This window comes from Palaemon carinicauda, chromosome 39, assembly GCF_036898095.1.
Source record: "Palaemon carinicauda isolate YSFRI2023 chromosome 39, ASM3689809v2, whole genome shotgun sequence".
Classification (NCBI taxonomy): domain Eukaryota; kingdom Metazoa; phylum Arthropoda; class Malacostraca; order Decapoda; family Palaemonidae; genus Palaemon; species Palaemon carinicauda.
In genome coordinates this window covers 45,372,967-45,392,583 of record NC_090763.1, presented here as the reverse complement: position 1 = coordinate 45,392,583, position 19,617 = coordinate 45,372,967, and the positions used below count along the sequence as shown (strand labels likewise).

General features: G+C 39.2%; 1 protein-coding gene across 1 annotated transcript in view; it reads left to right on the top strand.

Moving 5' to 3' along the window:
• The window catches only part of LOC137631152 (nudC domain-containing protein 3-like), a 62,090-nt gene that overhangs the window by 36,385 nt on the left and 6,088 nt on the right, over positions 1–19,617 (top strand). Inside the window, exon 5 of the mRNA XM_068362850.1 lies at positions 8,657–8,800. Coding sequence (XP_068218951.1) covers positions 8,657–8,800 — 144 coding nt within the window. The remainder of the gene's footprint in view (positions 1–8,656; positions 8,801–19,617) is intronic.

The window sequence follows — 19,617 nt, the reverse complement described above, 5'->3', positions numbered from 1 at the left end:
TGTCCGGAAGGCTAAGAAGCCTTTCGCATCCTACTTGATTTGGCGGGTAGTCAAAATCATTTCTTGAGAAGCGCCTAGATTAGAGGTTTTGATGAGGACCTTTAGTATGGGTTGCAACCCTTCATACTTCAGCTCCTAGGAGTCGCTCAGCATCCTATGAGGATCGCGAGGCTCAGTAAGGAAGACGTACTTAAAAAGGCAGAGTAATTGTTCAAGTCGTCTTCCTTACCAGGTACTTATTTATTTTATGCTTGTTATTTTGAATAACTGCTAAAATGAAATACGGAATACTTAGCTCATAATGTCAACTTGTTATGCTGGTCTCTACCCACCCCCCTTGGTGTGAATCAGCTATATGATCATCGGGTAAGTTTGATATTGAAAAATGTTATTTTCCTTAGTAAAATAAATTTTTGAATATACTTACCCGATGATCATAAATTGAAGGACCCACCCTTCCTCCCCAATAGAGAACCAGTGGGACAGAGGAGAAAATTGGTTCGTTGTTGACATCGAGTACTTGAGTACCTACTTGACAGATGGCGCTGTTGATGTACACCCCCACCTGTATAGCGATCGCTGGCGTATTCCTCCCGTAGATTTTTTCTGTCGGGCAGCAGGGATGCAGCTATATGATCATCGGGTAAGTATATTCAAAAATTTATTTTACTAAGGAAAATAAAAATTTTTTCTGTTAAGAGTCAGGCTCCAGTGATCTAGTTTAAGTCACCCATATTTGGGGGTAATGGGCGACGCCAGGCATTGGAGTCATCGGTGGAAAGGGCTAACTACTTTCCAAAATAATTGTGAAATGACCATAGGATGTATAGTAAAAAGACCATATATAAAATATAGTTACATTTATTAATGATTTAATTGTACATAATAGAAAAGTAGTTGCTAGTGGTACAGAGACGAGTATATACGAAATGTTATCAAAAATAGCTCCTGGGGCAGAGAGGATTTGAGTATAGTCTTAATTCGAATGATGCAGTTCTCCTGCAAATTCCCAACACTTGAAAAGTCTAATGGATCTGTAAAATATTTCCCTAGTTACGTCAAGGTATCAAATACAAGAAAGTTTCTATAGTAAAACTTTCTATAAATTATCGTACCCAAGTGAGTAATAAGGAAAAGTTTAAATACCAAATTATTTAAAATATGAAATAATGCAAAATTTAGACTAACGTAGAGGTATATGGATTCAGGTTTATACTAACCACTGGGATGAAATTTAATGTTACACCTACTGATTTCATAAACTCCTAAAGGACGAAAGTATCACTTGTGAAATAAGAAATCCGGAACCGCAGCCCTCGAGGCAAATCAGGTGACAAAACATAAGAGTCATCCTAAAGTAACAAATCAAGTTAGTCCAAGAATAAGAAAATAATATGTATTTCGATCCAAAAGAAAATATCTAAATATGGGATAGGTTTGAGAAAGCTTACATAATAATTATTGTAGCTATTATTGAAAATTGTCTATACAGTAATGCATACAATCTGAACTCCAACAATAGCTTGCCTTTTAATCCAGACCAGAAAGCAAAGGACGAGATGGTATACGCATTCCTGGCCGAAATCATCCGTGGAGGTCAGATGGAGAGAAAGATATCCCATGAGGAGTGCAGCTATAGCAGTAGGCGGTCACCAGTCTTGCCTGTTAGCAAGTCATGGTAAGGTAGTGGGCGAAGTCAGGACGAAACTATAGTGCCCACCTTTCTGTAAGCTTAGCTTGCTGTGAGCTCTGCCGACGGTAGAGCTAGATTGACCTCGAGTGAATTCACCGCTCATGGAAGTAAACTCAAATGACATTTTGGTATCTCGATCCATTCCAAATTGTGCGAGTTCAGAAAATCATGAAATCGATGCATTACATAAATAAATAAAAATAGCTGAAAGTATAATTGGAAATGGATTGAAATACATAAATTATTAGGAAAAATTATACTAAAACCTTTATATATACCTAACAAGATAACCAAACCAAACTTGAAACTATTACTAAACAAAAGGAAATATCAAAATACCATTTAGAAACATTTCTTGAACTAAATGACCCTCTAAAACAAGTTTGAGAAACCTTAAAGACTGAACCATGTAAGTAATGATCATTATATACTGTAATTTGAGTAATACTGTATATTCATAAATCCCTAAACAAAATAATGAACAACATTTTTATACAATCCCAGAGAGGAGATCAGTTATTGAAATAACTGATGAAATCAGATTACGTATGAACAAATTAATAAGATTCATACGGAACCATCAATTATCAGACGTTTGGTTCGTTTCCTGCTGTTCTCTGATGCAACCCGGTTTTTTAAGTTAAGTGAAGTCTTCCCATTTCTATATCCATCCTCAGGCTCTGGAAAAGATGAATTAAATTTAGAAACTCTTAATAAAGGAATGATAGAGGAACAATGTCTTTTTACACTCACGGTTCCCCCTTTGATACTACAGCTCCCGTGACTTCCTCGAGAGAATTTTTTGCAATTCTTTCACAAAATCCATAGGATAATTAGATGGTTCTAAATGTGGTTCTTATAATAACACGATATCACCGACTTGTAGGGATTTATAAGACACTTTTGTATCTACCTTTCTTATCCGTCGCCTGATGCACAAGTTGGGCAAGGAATTCCGTATTATAAAGGTCAATCAAGTAGCTTCAAGCTTTACGAAGTTTATAACTGTCCTTGATATGCTCTATTGCATCAAAGTTAGGATGCCAAATAGGATCAGATTCATCAGTGGGTTGTAAATCAGGAATTATATTGAGTACAGTATTACAAGTTCATAACCTCTAATTAGTATTTCAGGTGTAATAGGAGCTTTGATAAAATCAAGAGTACTGGTGTCTCTTAGTGACTCTTTGAAAGCAACAGGTCTTCTGTTAACCAGTTTGACAAATCATAAACTCAAAATCTAGATAATTCAAAATAGAATTCTTAATTGTACCATGAATCAGCCTTTTAACCAACTTTACACAACTTTCCACAAGGGACCTAAGTTCATTACAGCCTTTATAATACTGATTAAATTCTACCGATCCTATCCCAGTGTCCTGCAAGTATTGCTTTGTATCAGGGTCACTTAAGAAATCTAAAATTAGATTAGAACCCGCAATTATTTGTGACCCCATATCTGAAAAGCATTTTTGTGGGATTCTGTATTCCAATATATGTACTAGTTGAAGTGATCTAAGGAAAGTGGATACAGTAAGGTCAAGATGTATCTTTAAATTTGTAGCTCTGGACCACAGACATGTTATGCCTAGTAACTATACTTTGGTTTTTACCTTATGATAAACACAATAAAGTCCAAGGTAATCCAAAAATATAAACCTAAATGGAATGTTTGGTGGTTCAATTCTAAAATCACTATAAGGACTTTGATTAAACTTAATTGTATGGTTATTGAACCTCCGGCAGTTAACACAGTTCTTAAGGATCTTCTTGACCGTAGAAAAATAATTACTTACTGAAAATGTCGTTCGTAGTTCAGACAACAACGAATAAACTCTTTTTATGAATATCAAGAATAATCATCCGAGTAAGAATACTGTCTTTAAACAAGAGAATTGGGGCAAAACTGTAATTATCCTTATCCTTCCAACAAAAGGTTTTGCTTTTAACCCTTAATATACCATTCTCATCTGGAAAAATGTTCAATTGACCAACTAGGTTGGGGAGGTCTTTCAATTTACTCGATCCTGAACTGAAATAATCAAACACATAAGGGAAATGAATATGTTGATCTCTCCTTATGATAAAAGTCCTGACAGTTACTACGAGATCATTTTCCTCAATACAAATAAGATTTGAAAATCTATTTGAATTATTTCTCTTCAGTCTAAATTTTAGCACATTGATAAAGTGGAAGACATACTTAAGAACATTTGTTAATTTAGGGAAACTGGAATATTGCTCTAAAGGAATGACATGTCTCTCTAGTTTTATGGGTTGAATTTTGTCAACATTGGCATGATTTATTTGGCTAAAATTTTTATCATTATTTACTAAGGGATTTGGAATTTTGGCTTCCAAAATGTCACTTTTATTATTGTGATTAAGGCTTCCTGCAGCATTGTAATAGTTAATCTCCATCTGCTTTTTGTGAGACATAGGACGAGTTATGGCATCAGCTGGATTCTTTACTCCCTCACAAAACTTAAATGTCACTGGAAATTCCTCACACAATTTACAGACATTGTGTAATCTATTTTTAATAAATGTATTTAAATTTCTTAGTTTATCAAACTTATTAACATGAGATCCAAGCCATTGTAGGCACACCAGACTATCTGTGTACAAGTCTAGGCCTTTTATATCAATAGGGTTTACAGCTTCCTTACCAGATAATTCTCTGGGTAAGTCAATGAGAATTTCTATACCAAGATAAATTGCATGAAATTCTAATTGTGGGATGGACTTTGCTTCCAATTGTTTGTTACCCCTTTTACCCCCATGATCTTTGGAAATTTCCAACCCTTAACCCCCAAGGGGTTATTTTTTCCCCAGCACATTTTGCAGTATATTTTTTTTAAATTGCTCTAACAGCCTTAATTTTTGTCATATAGAGGTCAGGTTGGTCTCATTCTCTTGGAAAATGCCTGAATTTTTTCAAAAAATTATCAAAAAAATATGAAAAAAATTTTTTATAGCATTTTTTTGCGAGGACGTACTGGTACGTCCATGGGGGTAAAGGGATGGCTTTTGTGAAACGTACCAGTACGTCATTTGGGGGTAAAAGGGTTAACAATCCTGTTTTTGGCCAAGAGAAAATTGATATTATTGTTTCTAAGATTCAAAATAAAAACTACATAACTATACATCACCTTGGAAGCATCTGTGAAAGCAATCAACTTATAGGGGTCACTTCTTTGTCCAACAAATCTGTTTACAACAATCTCTGGGGCAGAATTAACCTGCTTAGCAACATTAGTCCAAACCTTCAATTTATCTGCAGGTAATTTTGTATCCTAGTCAAATTCTTTTATGCTCTGAGCTGCGTGCATAAATATCCTGGCTCTAATAAGCAATGAACCTGAAAAATTGAAAAAGTCAAAATTCAAAGCAGTGGATCTTAGAATCTCTCTTGGTTGAAGCATTTGCATTTAGCATCAACCTCTAACAAGACAAAGTATCAAATTCCCTATTCAACTTCAATCCAAAAAGCTTAACATTTGATGGAGTCTCATCACAATACTCATTAATCTCCTCCTGTAAAGAAACAGAATTTGTCATAAACAAAAATAAATCTCAAAATACCATTTAGAAACATTCTTGAACTAAACAGCGCTCTAAAACAAGTTCAAGAAACCTTAAAAGACCAAACCATGATAGTAGTGATCATTATATAATATAAGAGTAATATATTCATAAATCCCTAAACAAAATAATGCACAATATTTTTATACAACTACCCACACTGACCAGTGTACATCCACCTAAAGTGAGGCAGCCCCTCTCTAATAGAGGACTGATCCCCGCAGAAGCCTCTTCTCGTGTTGGGCCACATGGGATAGGACGACTTGACATCCTCCGATAAGAGGTGGATAACCTGGCTTGCTTCTTGTATACAAACCATACCCTCTGTTGACGACCTAGAAAATACAAACATGGACCTCGGTACAGACTACTCCAACTCAGGTTCTATTATTGTAACGTTAGAACCTTATTCATGTCATGTAAAGAATTAATATAAGAAAACACTAGAGAAGAGAGTAAGAAATGATGACAGTACAGACAAACATAGAAAAGCAGAAGTATTACCTGGCCACTATGAAGTAAAGAATTATGACATTTTTTTTATTTTAGAATTTGAAAATGGAAGGCTGGGAAAGGTGAATTTTTTTAAAGCTTATAAGGGAATAGATAACATATGTGGAGGGCAGCCAAAAATTCTTCCTGAGGGAAATGGAAATCTCTTGATAGAGACACTATCCCTAATACAAGGCAAAAGGTTAAACACTTTCAACATTGGATGGTCATAGTGTCAAATGCTTTTCACACACTATTTTCAACCAGAGTAGGGGTGTGGTATAGCTCCAGAATTGCTAAATATGTAGGAAAAGAAATTGAGGATGAACTGAAAAGTCAAATTGTAGTAAAAGTAGTTTCAATAAGAGAGAGAGAGTTGATGAACAACTTATTCCTCTTGCTACTTTGATTGTAACATTTGATCAATGCAGACTATCTAATGTTATTAAAGCTGGTTGGCTATCTTTGAAGGTGAAACCATACATTTCTTTACCATTGCGATGCTAAAAAAAACAAAAACTAAAGGATAAGCCAGCTGTTTGTGCCAACTATGGAAAAAATAGTCATGGAGCATATACAGAAAATTCAACTTGTTTACATGGTCGCTAAGAACCCCCAGTTACATCTAAAAGTTGTGTTAAGTTTATTTTTGAAAAATAAATTCAGGCCATTAGAACCATGGAAAGAGACATTTAAAGAGGCTCATAAAAGAGCTATTGAAAAACAGATAAGGCCAGGGCAACCCTTTTCACTGGTTTTGAAGAAAACTTACCAAAGCACATTTACGAAAATAGTATCCTCACTTCCAACACGAAGAAAGATATGAAAGTTGTTAAAGAAGATGAAAGTTCCATTGAAAATTGATATTCAGAAAGTCTGGAAAAATCTAAACAGATACTTAAAGATCTGAAATACATTCAAAAGCCATCTAATCCCATTCTAAACAATAGTACAAACCTCTCTCCGGCCGTGTCCTTGTCTGATTTAGAGGCTACCATGCAGTCCTAAGCAAAGTTTTTGGACTAAAAGGCCTTGTCCTGTTTTCATTTTAGGAACTGTCCATGCTGATGAGGAGGTTTAGGCAGTTCCATCTGCCAAGGGAATTCAAACCCCCATCCTGGGACATTTCCAAAGTTATCACCTCTCTTACATGCTTGCCTTTAAAACCTTTAAGAAGGGAATCAAACAGATGTCTCACACTTAGGACGATGTTTTTATTGCCACTTGCCTCGGCGAAAAGGGTAGGCGAACTTCACGTCATCTCGTATGCCATTAGTTATTCTGAGGGATGGAAAGGAGATTTTATCATTCGTGCATGAGTTGTGGCAACGACACAAAATCTAGCAACCCATGACCCAAGGTTTGAATCCTTATCCATTACCTCCCATAAAGATGCGACTAGTGATTGGGATGACTCGCTTCTCTGTCCTTTAAGGTTGCTAAGATTCTGCCTCAAGAGAACCCAGTGTTCAGACCAGATCACAAGAAGCTTTTCCTTGACAAAGGTAGGGTGAAAAGGCCAATCTCCAAGAACATTATCTCCTTCTGGCTTTGTAAAACCATTAGATATGGATACATTTCCTCAGAAGACACTGAGAGCGGCCCTTCGAGAGAGTGATTCCACAAGGACAGAAGTATTGGCTCAACCCTCACCTTCAGGAAGTATCTGTCCTCTAGGCAGTTAATGCCAGACAACCTTCGCCACCCACTACCTGAGGGAGTATACCCACAAGTCCTTGGACACATTTTCCTTGGGACCTGTGGTAGCTGCTTAGCCTAGCTCCCTCACAGGCCAAAAAGCATCTCGTCTAAGATAGTGGTCTCCACATAAGATCAAGAATGAGTGGCCCTTATAACTTTCTTCAACCCCTTTCATGGGGTACCAGGTACTAGCAGCTGCACTGTTATGGAGCTGTAATGGATAAACAATGCAAGTAAGCTATTCTGTAGAGCAACTTTTCTTTATATTGATTTGTATAGAAGTATCTTCCTCATCCTTCTTATGAGGGCAGGATGAGGAAACCTATGCATTCCCATCAATTTTATAAATACTATACAAGATGTGGACACATAATCCATTAGGATTGAGATTCTCCTAGTTATGAGGTTGAGCAGGAGTAATGACTTTTGCTCATATTCAGGAGCGAAGTACATTGATATTTCCCTGGTCAGAAAAATCAGCTATTTTTGGTCATGTAAGGACTTCCTCTCCTCAGGATAAGTGTCTTTTGAAGGTTGAAGGTTTGTATTATGTATAAAAACAAAAAAAAATTTTAATCAATGTGTATTTTTCCTAACCATACAAACCTGAGACCTTTAAATTGTAAAGGTCGACCCGCCTCAATCACCCATCTAATCCCTGGCCAGAATGAGGGACTACATGTCGGATGAGTGGGGCTCCCCCGCCACCTGACAGCCAACTGTTTACCGTGTTAAAAACTTAACCCTTTTACCCCCAGGCTCTTTGGAAATTTCCAACCCTTAACCCCAAAGGGGTTATTTTTTCCCCAGCACATTTTGCAGTATATTTTTTTTAAATTTCTCTAACAGCCTTAATTTTTGTCATAGAGAGGTGAGGTTGGTCTCATTCTCTTGGAAAATGCCTGAATTTTCTCAAAAAATTATCAAAAATATGAAAAAAAAATTTATAGCATTTTTCTGCAAGGACGTACCGGTACGTCCATGGGGGTAAAGGGATGAGTTTTGTGAAACGTACCAGTACGTCCTTTGGGGGTAAAAGGGTTAACAGCTGGTTCTAGCTTCGGTTGAAGTTGTACTCCTATTAAAGGTCCCAGGTTTGTATGGTTAGGGAAAATACAAGTTGATTAAAAAACCTGTGAATTATGACTAACCCAACAGTTTATTCTTGTTCATTTGTACTTTCAGGTTAAGGTTCAACTTGAAGCAAACTCATTAGAAGTAAGCTTACAGGAAAAAAATTCTTGGAGAATGGTTGTCTCAGGGAAGCTAGGTTATAGTATCAGAGCAGAGGAGTCAGTGTGGTCCTTAGCACCTGGTGAGCATGTCTTGGTAAGGAAATATTGACTTTGTTGTTTCTCCTAAAGTTAGACTAAAGAATTTAATTAGTAAAGTATTTTGGTAATATAATCTAAAATAGTTTCATAACAATTAGATACGTCAATAATTTATATAGTTTAAGAGCAATACCTATTTCCTTAATATATCAATGTACAGTACTTCATATTTTCCTCTATGTGAGTTAGTTCCAAGATGTCTTCTAGAAATAATCCACAGTTTTTTCCTCCATTTTGTATTGGAATTGTGAGGGTTTAAGGGCCAAATATGAAGAACTTAAGCTCCTACTTGATGAGGATTCCCCAATAATTGTATGTCTACAGGAGAGTAAGCTTGGTGCAAATATTCCTTGTCCTCGAGAGTATGTTAGCCATAGAACCACATAATCAACAAGCAGGGAACCATGGCGGAAATGTCACGTACGTTTGTCGAGATGTTCCCCAAATATCTTTGTCTACTTGTACACCTCTGCAGGCAGTGGTTATACAGATTTATTTAGGGAGAAAATATATAATATGCTCTCTGTACTTAACTCCAAATGATATCATTTTGTATGATAATTTAGTAGAGGTGATTCAAGAACTCCCTTAACCATTTCTCTTACAGGGAAATTTGAATGGTAGACATTCTTTTATAGGGCGATGTTTTAGCAAACACAAGGGGCGATATATGATCGGACTCCTTAATACAGGAGAGCCCTCACAATTTCATACCCAGACAGGTACCTTGTCGTGCTTTGACCTATCAATCGCAAGCTCTAATTGCCTTGTCAATTTCGATTGGAGGACATAAGATGATTGACATATTAGTGCTCATGCACCAAAAGGCGTAATGGGATAGATTTCGTGAGCTAAGCGAAATTGAAGGGAATGCAGAACAATGAAAATATTGATGATGCCATAGACTTACTGAATGGAACCCTTCATACAGCAGGAGTCAATTCAATTCCCAAAACAACAGGGTTATTAGAATGGCGACCAGTCCCCTGGTTGACTTCAGAACTAACTGCCCGGCACAGAGCCACAAGGAGGTCCCTAACTTGATAGCGCAGACGCCGTACTGAGGAGAATTTAATTATATACTGTACAAGAAATGTAGAGTACAGTTCCATCGTGCCATGAAAGAAGCTAGGTACCAGTCTTGGGTGTCTTTTGTTTCCTCCATTAACAGTAGAACACCACCATTATCTGTGTGGAGGAAAGTAAAAAAGATAGCAGGCAAATTCACCCCCAACTCACCACCAATGTTGAAGGTAAATGGTCAGTATGTGACTGGATCAACCGAGGTTAGCAATGCTCTGGCTGATCATTTCTCGAATGTATTATGCATGTGTGAAGCAGCTCCTAGTCACCAGTTTAGGAGCATTTAAGAAAAGAAAATTTTAAATTTTGCAACAGGAAGGGAAGAGTCATTCAATTCTCCTTTAACTGATGAGAGAATTTAATTCCGCACTTGTTACATGTAATGATACAGCCCTGAACCCGATGGAATTCCATATGCATTGATTAAATATGTACCTGTTAATACCAAGTTATATATTTTAAGCATTATTAACAGAATATGGCATGTTCATAGTTATCCAAGTACTTGGGAATTAAACATTACAGTACTTTAGCCATTTTAAAACCCAGTAAGTACAAGTTTTTAGCTGCAAACTCTCGACCAGTTGCATTGACATCTTGTTCATTTAAGATCATGGTGAAGATGGTCAATGCCAGACTGATATGGGACCTAGTAGAGAAGAATATTTTATCAACTATCCAGTGTGGATTTAGGAAAATGCACTCAATGACTGATGTGTTGATATGACTGGAATCCTCTATTTGTAAAGCCTTTGCTTCCAAACAGCACTATGTAACAGTCTTTTTTTACCTTGAAAAGGCATATGATACTGCATGGAGATATGGTATAATTAAAGCCATTCATGGATTGGGATTAAGACGAGAGCTACCACTGTTCATTTGTTTCACAGATTTTTTCAGGTGAGAGAGAAACTCTATCAGAGAGGAAATGTCAGGAAGGAGTAGTTCCCCAAGGTAGTGTGCTAAGTGCAAGCCTATCTGCACTAGTCATTAATGGGATATCCTCCGTCATTCCCCAAGATATTCTCTCAACACTATTTGTAGATGATCTCTCCATATCATTAGCTGGAGCTAGAATGGCATTGGTTGAGAGAAAACTATAACTCTCAATTGACAAAATTATCCAATGAACTGGTATGAATGGGTTTAGGTTTTTAACTAGCAAAACTACTGTTGTCCATTTCTGTTGTATTCGGGGAGTACATCCAGACCCGGATACGTACATCAAATTCAACGGATCCCATGTGTAAGTGAAGCTAGGTTTTTAGGCTTGATAAATACAGGCTGACATGGGTGAAAGCATTAAAAGTAAAGTTTCTTGAGGCTCTGAATATTTTAAAAGGTTTGTCCTAGACATACTGGACAGATAACAAAACTATTTTGAAATTATGCAAAGCCTTAATTTTTTCAAAAATTAGGTACGAGTGTGAAACATACTCCTCAGCCACCCCAAGTCGACTATAAAGATTTTAGATTCTATACACCACACTGGTATCAGATTGGCTACAGGAAACTTAGAACCTCGCCTATCCCAAGCGTCCTTGTTGACGCTGGAGAGTTACCTTTAGATCTTTCGGTATTGGTTTAGGTTGCAAAGACTTCCTAATTCTCTAGCCTTTCAGACTGCAAGCCTTATAAGGCACTCAACATACTTTGAGTTACACCCAAAATCCCCTCAACCTTATGGTTTTTGGGTGAAACAATTGGTAACTAGTCTTGATATAATTAGAAGTAAGGTGCTTCCATTTAAGATACCATCAATGCCTCCATGGAAATTACCAGAGATATCTTTTTGTAAATATTTTATTAGTGTTGAAAAGAACATTACCGACTCAGAAAGCCAGGTCTGTTTTTATGGAACATGTTGCGGAACATAGACTTTATGTACTGATGGCTCCAAATCTGATGCTGGCTTGGATTTGGAGTATATAGTAATGCTTTTAATTGTAGAGGTGCACTTTCTCTAAAAGCTCCTATATTTACTGCTGAGCTGTATGGCATACTGACCGCTATTGAGTAAATAGCGTTGGAGGAGGAGGGTAATTTTACCATTTTAAGTGATGCAGGGAGTGTCCTTCAAGCTTTAGAATTTTTTAATTCCAGTAACCCTTTACTTTTAAAGATTTTAGAGTGGCTTTTTATTTTTGGAACAAGAGGTTTAATAGTTCGATTTTGTTGGATTCCAGCACATGTAGGTGTGTCTGGGAATGAGAAGACAGATTTACTGGCAAAAAATGCTGCATCTGAGCTACTACTAAGAAGGTATCCCATCCTCTGTAATTATTCTTGTACCAACCATTAAGATATTGTTTTATAATTGGCAACAGTATTGGGATAGTCTAGATGGAAATAAAATGAGAGAAATAACGAATGTTATATCTCCTTGGAGGTATAACATGATGCGTTGAAAGTGGGAGACATCTCTTTGCCATCTCCACATTGGTAACAATTGGTCGACACACTAGTTTCTGATGACTGGGCAACATCAGCCATATTGCAATGTATTTTTGGTGCCCTTGATAGCGAGGCATTTGTTAATCGAATGCCCCACTTATTGTACCGAAAAAAATTGATATATATTTGACGCTTGAGGTGAGGATGGAGGGTTCATCCATGCCAAGATTCTCGGACGTGATGTGTCGTACCATACTAGTATTATTTTTAAATTTATTTCAGAAGAAGGTTTTCTGAAAGCTAGCTGTTATAAGGATGCTTTTGCTTTTATTATTTTAAATTTAATACTATTTATTTATTTATTTATTTATAGCAAATAATATTGGCGTCAATGACCTTGGATGTCAGGATGCCAGATAACTGATAATCAATTAATCAATCTCATTCTTTGTGTTATTTTGTCTTTTTTCCTCAATTGTAAAGGGTGAGTTTGTTACACGTGAAAATGCCCCAAAAAACATTTGTTCCAACATGAATAGAAGCTATCGTTCTTTACATAGGAGAAAATAAAAGTGTAAGCTGGAACACTATTATAAAATCTTTTGAGGCGTCAACAACCAATACCAGTGGACAGGAAGGGAACCCCTACCTCCTGCTCACTACAACTCCATATTGATTTCAGCTTTGGTTAGGAGCAGATATTTTTTCCATGCTCCTCGTACTGGCCTGAAAATTTGACTACTATTGCTTTTTCTTTCGCAGGTCTCTGCTTTGTGCGTGCCTTCATGTCCTGGCATAGCGGGCCACTCATGCAGCATGTTTATGTCTGTTATGAGACAGATCCTTGCTGCCTTTGCCCTTCATGGAGAGAACACTCCTGCATTCCGGCTTCTCCATGCGACGTATGTGGGAGTTGCCTCCACCCAGTGGGAGCAGTATGGCGCAAGGAGGAAGAATAAGTCTAAAAGGGATCTTCACCTTCGGGGTCTTCCTCGAAGTCAAAGAAATCTTGACTTCCTCCCTCTCCTGGTACTCTCTCCTCTGCCTCTTGTTATTCGGCATCCTCCAGCGGTTGATTGAGCAAGGGTGGCAGTTTAACTCTCGGAAAGCTCTTCCCATCACCCCCAGGGAGGCAACAAAATCTTCCTCTCATGGGAGTCCACATCCCAAGACACTGTGGCCTTCCTAGGAACTTTGGATCCCCCGTCGTAGGATATGTTGGTTCGGTGGGCTCAGCAATTTAGTACTTATGTTCCTGTAGGGGTTGGCTTTGGCACATTCCCCTCTAGAACTGACAGGAGGGATTCCCTCCTACATGGGCTCTGTCCTCAGCAACAAACAAATCAGTTTTTGTATGCTTATCTTTTGAAAAATGAGTCGGGTACATCAGCAGACAAAGAAAAGGAACATTCAGTGCAAGCCGTAACCAATTTCAAAATTTAAGGAAAAAACTGGCATCCCTAGTGTTGTGAAACATGGTGAGGCTGCAAGGTTCTTGGGTTCTGAGTCTTTCATGCAGCAGCCAATCGTCAACTGTGATGAGACTGGTCTGTTCTGCAAGGCAATGCTAAAAGGACCTTCATTAAAGGTTTAAAGATCGCTCATGAATGGCAGTGGCAAAGGGTAGGGACATTGCCCTAGAGACTGACCATATATACATACATATTATGAGTGCCCAAACCCCCTCTCCACCCAAGCTAGGACCAAGGAGGGCAAGGCAATGGTTGCTGAATAAATGACAATTTGCAGTCCCAAGCCCATGAAAGGCTGTCTAACTCTGCTTATGCCAGCAGAGATGGCAAAATAAAATCTCTCCTAGTGTATCACTCAAATAATCTTTGAGCCTCTAAAAAATAAAATCTGCAGAAGCAACTGAACATTATGTGGAGGCCAAACAACAAGGCTTGAGTGATCACATTTTTTTGTGGAACTGGTCAATGGGGTTTATGGTCCTGAGAACATCCTAATGCAAGTTCTTGTTGTTTATTGACCGTGCTCCTTCCCATCCTCAAACCCTTTAAGACAACCTAATGGAGGAATATAAATTCATTATAATCAAGTTCCAGTTGCCCAACACCAATTCTTCAACCCATGGATCAGCAGGTGTTCTCAAACTTCAAAACTTTATACAAAAGTAATGTTCCAGTGATGCTTTGAGGTCAATAAAGGGACAAACCAACATTAGTTGTAAGACTTTAGTATTAAGGCACTAGACTAAGATGAAAGTTAAGTGTACTAATGAGTATTACTTTGATCCTTCATGACTCACCTCCATCAGAGTGTGGGAGTCAGCAATATGAACGTCCGGGAAGGTTCATATAAACAGACTGACTAATGAGGCCAGGAGGATAGGATGTTAATTCCGACTTCGAGACTGAGGACAAGACGGTGATGGCCAGCCACATCCTGGTTATTGATATTAGTTGCCAGATGGCGTATGGGTAGGCGAGAGGCGGAGTCCTCTTGAAGTGAACAAAATGGGAATTATAAAAGAGTAACATGGATGCAAGTCAGCTATAAGACCAAAGCAATACTGTATGGATATCAGGTGAGTATAGAAATAAATTTTATAAATTTTTCTTTGTTACATCAAAAGATAATTTTTGTTAAAGCCCATTGTGCATGAAAACATTGTCTTATACAAAAGTTACTGAACAGTTACAGGTATGAGGAGAGATTCAACACTAATGGTACCTCTATTAAAGCAGTTCTATCATTTACAAGAGCAGAAGCCTATTTTGAATTTTTACTACATGCAGTGGGAGATGATAATCAAAACAACAGATGTCTGGACAATGCTGAATATGGAAATCCATGAGCATGTGATGTGAAAATTTAGAATTCAGCAAAGCCAAAGTTTATGATTATACAACACACTTATTGGGGTCTATGCTTTTACCGACCTTGTCCAGTCACCAAAGAAATATAAGTACTGATGCCAAGTTGTGACTCGTACAGAGCAAACTTTGTATACAAGACGTAAACGTCAAATAAATTTTAGGATGTATTCGTATCTTTAAAACAGATGTAATAGGTTACTTGGTCAGGATCAAAGACTTCACCAGCGAACACAACAGGGAAGCAATGTCTGCTTTCCTATTTTCTGGCACTCTGGCTATAGAATTTCTAACCCACAATGTCCTCGGTCAGTGAGTCAACTTGGTGACGAGACAGTGTGATGCAGTTGTCTCAAAATACATAAAACAGGTACCAAGGAGGGAAACAGTGAGGCTTCACAACACATTGATAGATGGCCCCTCTCTCTTTAATGCGGAGGAAATTGAAGTGGTAGGAGAAAGTTGGAGGAAAACAAGCCAAGACACTCTCCTTCAACAGGCTATGACATCTCACAACAATGCCCCTCTCAGCCAAGGGGTCAAAGACTGAAGGAGGGTCCTCAACAGGTAATGCCAAGGAACCAAGGCCAAAGACAACCCCTTTTAGCCCAGAGAATCCAGGAGAGGCAGGAGAAACCAACGTGATTATGTTCGTTAGGTGGGCCATTCCTTTGACCAGTCCGCCTGTAGGAGTTTGCCTGTAGAGCTAATGGCAGAGGTAGCCGTTTCACGGAGCTGAGCCTTGATCGGTCTCCGTTCTCAGGACAAAATATCACGTCTAATTCACTCTCTTCCTCCTCTAACCTCCCATCTAGTGATCACGAGTTCCTACGCGAAGGGATTTGCAAAGGAACAGGTCTTTCTGGCCGACGTCTAGACCATGCTGGAGAAGAATGCTTTCCAAGAGGTTGGATAGTGCTTTTACAGTTGACTTTCTTATAGGGAAGGCATCTACTTGCTGCAGTCATAGACCTCTCGGCTCTGAACAAGTTTGACCAATGAACTCCATTCAAGATGGAGACAGTCCAAATAGTCAGACAGGCTGTCAGACCAAAAGACTTCTTGATCACTATAGATCTCAAAGATGCGTACTTCCAAATCCCCATGCATCCAGCCTCAGGGAAGTACCTAAGGTTCTCCCTCAGTAACAAAGTATACCAGTTCAAAGTTCTGTGTTTCGGCCTATCCACCGCACTACAAATTTTCACTCTAGTGTTTGCCCTAGTTTCAACTTGGTTACACAAGAACGGCATTCGCCTTTTCTGCTTCTTCGATGATTGGCCGATTCTAACAATTAAATTTTAGGAAGTTCTTCTCCTCAAGTTTTGCCAAGATCTAGGGATCATGGTAAATCTCGAGAAGTTCTCACTACAGCCAACCCAGACTCTATTAAAGGGGATCCTCGACTTACGACGTTGATCCATTCTTAAGACGCGGTGTAACCCGAATTTCTTTGAAAGTCGGAACATCACAAATAAATTACTCTATATGTATTGTACTGTAAAGTATTGTACTTTAATAAAATGTAACAAATGACAAAAAAAGTATTAGAAAAAGAGAATACAATTCCTTACCACATGAATTAAAGTAAATATTAATAATAAAAAGAAATAGAACAATTCCTTACCTTATTCCTATGGTTGGCTTGCACATAGGAAGGGATGTTGCAAGGGATAGAGAGACAGGTTTATTGTTGAGAGGAAGTTGCAGAAGATGCTGGAGAAACTGGGGCAGGAGAGTCAGGCTTCTCTGGAATTTAGACAGATGGTGGAGAAGCTGGGGCAGGTGAGTCTGGAGGTGAGGCAGAACCTACAGAAGGTGGTGGAGAAGCTGGAGTAGGAGAGGCAGCTGAGGTAGACGGTAGAGGCTCTGTAGCAACAGAGGCAGCCGAGGTAGACGGTAGAGGCTCTGTAGCAACAGAGGCAGCTGAGGTAGAGGGTAGAGGCTCTGTTGCTTGCAAATCTGGAGTAGTAGAGGCAGCTGATGTAGAGGGTGCAGGTCTCTACTTTCTTAAAATACCGCTCCAGGTTAGACTGGACAGACAGGATCCTCTTCTCATCCAAAATGTCCTTGTAACACTGCAGTAAATCCATGATGCCTCTGGAAACCCTAGTGAACCTTTCCATGTTAGGATCCTGAGCCTCAAAAGTTGCCAACGCTTGCTGTATCTCGGCAAAACCTTTTGACAAGTCCTGCCTGGTGAAAGCCTTAGGCTTGGGGTTGGGGGTTTCTTCTTCTTCCTCTATGATCTGCTTCTCCAGTTGTATCAAGTCCCCAACAGATAACTCCTCTCCATGAGATTCCAGCAGCTCTGTAACATCATCAATCTCCATATTCAGATCGATTTCCTTACTCAGGGCAACAATGTTCTTAAAAACATGGTCAACTGTGTCCTCAAACCCATGGAAATCATTCACAAATTGAGGACAGAGTTTCCTCCAAACAACATTCATGTTTGTAATCTTCACCTCCTCCCAGAAATCAGCAATGTTCTTCACAGCATCAAGGATGTTGTGGGACTTTCAAAATTCCTTTGTTTTAGTTGCCTTTCATGCCATAGCAATCACTCCTTGGTCCATAGGCTGTAAAAGGACCGTGGTATTAGGTGGAAGGTAAATCACCTTGGTATTAGGGTGAATGTCTCCCAGCTGGGCAGGGTGTCCAGGGGCATTGTTCAGCACTAGCAACACCTTAAAGGGGATACCCTTTCTGGTCCAATACTGCTCCACACTAGGCACAAAATGGTTGATAAACCAGTCCTCCAACACTGCAAGTGTCACCCATGCCTTCCAAATGACTGGGAGTTGACTCTTCCAAATACCCTCGAGTGCCTTTGGTTTTTCAGCCTGATACACTAGCAGCATTTCCCCTAAGAAATAAAATTAGCCTCTCCTTGCTGGCTTTATGGCCGGGTGCTGACTTCTCCTCCTTTGCGATGTATGTGCGGTTAGGCTTACGCTTCCAAAATAAACCTGTCTCATCCATGTTGAACACTTGATAAGCAGAATAACCCCGTATCCTAATTATGCCAGCCAACGCTTTATGAATTTCACTTACTGCTTTCTCATCCCCACTAGCAGCTTCACCTTACACTTCAAGGTAATGGTAATTGGCCCGAGCCTTAAATCATATAAACCAACACCTACTAGCCGAAAACTCTTCACTTTCACTCCCCCCCCCTCCTTTCTTTTTTCAACACTTCAAACAATCTTTTTGCCTTCTCCTGAATCACCATAAGGCTCACCAGAATACGCCGTTCATTTTGATCTTCCAGCCAAAGTACCAATAATCTTTCGTTTTCAATAATTACACCACTACGCTGCTTGGTTATCACTGTTGCTTTCCTAGGAGCAGATCCTTTCAAATGGTCAACAATGCGCTCTTTATCCTTAAGAATGGTAGCCACGGTCGAACTACTAAGGCCAATGTTCGCTGACGTTTCACCGTTTTTAGATCGCTTAATAATGTCTAATTTCACTTCCATGGTGATGGCCTTTCTTTTCTTTGATTTACTACCATCAGAAGAATTTGCCTTACGCTTTGGAGCCATAACGAAAGGCAAAACGTTAAAAAAAAACGATCAAACACGTGAGAGAGAGAACCAGTGTACACAACCAAAATGGTGTATCACTGAAACTGAGTGATGCGACTGACGCCGTCTTCCTCGCCCACAACCACAACAAAGCGTATTCATCCGTTGCCCGCTAGAAACTAGTTCTCAATTGTTTACGTCGCTTACAACGCTAATGACGAAAGAAGAAACGACGCTTAATATTATTTTTAAAATTTTTATGGGGCGCATTCGTAACCTCGAAACAGCACAAGTCGGGACCGGTTCTAACCCGAGGACTCCCTGTATACCTAGAGATAGGGATGAATATCGACACAAATCAAGTTAAAGATTTCCTATCCTTAGCAAGAAGGAAGCGAATGAAACGAGTAGCAGAACCTTTTCTGGAACAGGATGAACTGCCAGCACATCATTGACAGAAACACCTGGGACATCTCGCCTCTTTGGAGGCTCTGGTTCCCAACAAGCGTCTCTGCACTTGAACTCTCCAGTGTGACTCTTCAATTGGTCATAGGTCTTACAGGTGGGCGTGTGGAAACATCAGTCTACTTTTACCGCCCACTACCTGCAAGACGTAACCCGCAGGACGCAGGAGCCTTGACACATTCTCCATAGGTCCTGTGGTCACTGCACAAAACATGATTAGTAACACCTCAGCTCCCTTGTAGGACAGGTAGCAGTCGGTTGAGGGTGGATGTTACCCAGTTGCAAGTCTAGTATGAACTTGCATATGACTGGCCTTTTCGTCTTTCATTCTCCCTCTCTTGGGGCTTAAGCGATCTGAGGACCCCTGCAAGCTGACCTCGTCCCATATATCCTAATGTATATACTGTATGTGTATTGTTACGTCCCCGATTTCTTAGCGAGACGAGTGTTGGGTAACATCCAGGTAGGTAAGTATGGTCACAAGTCAAGTGACGAGTCACA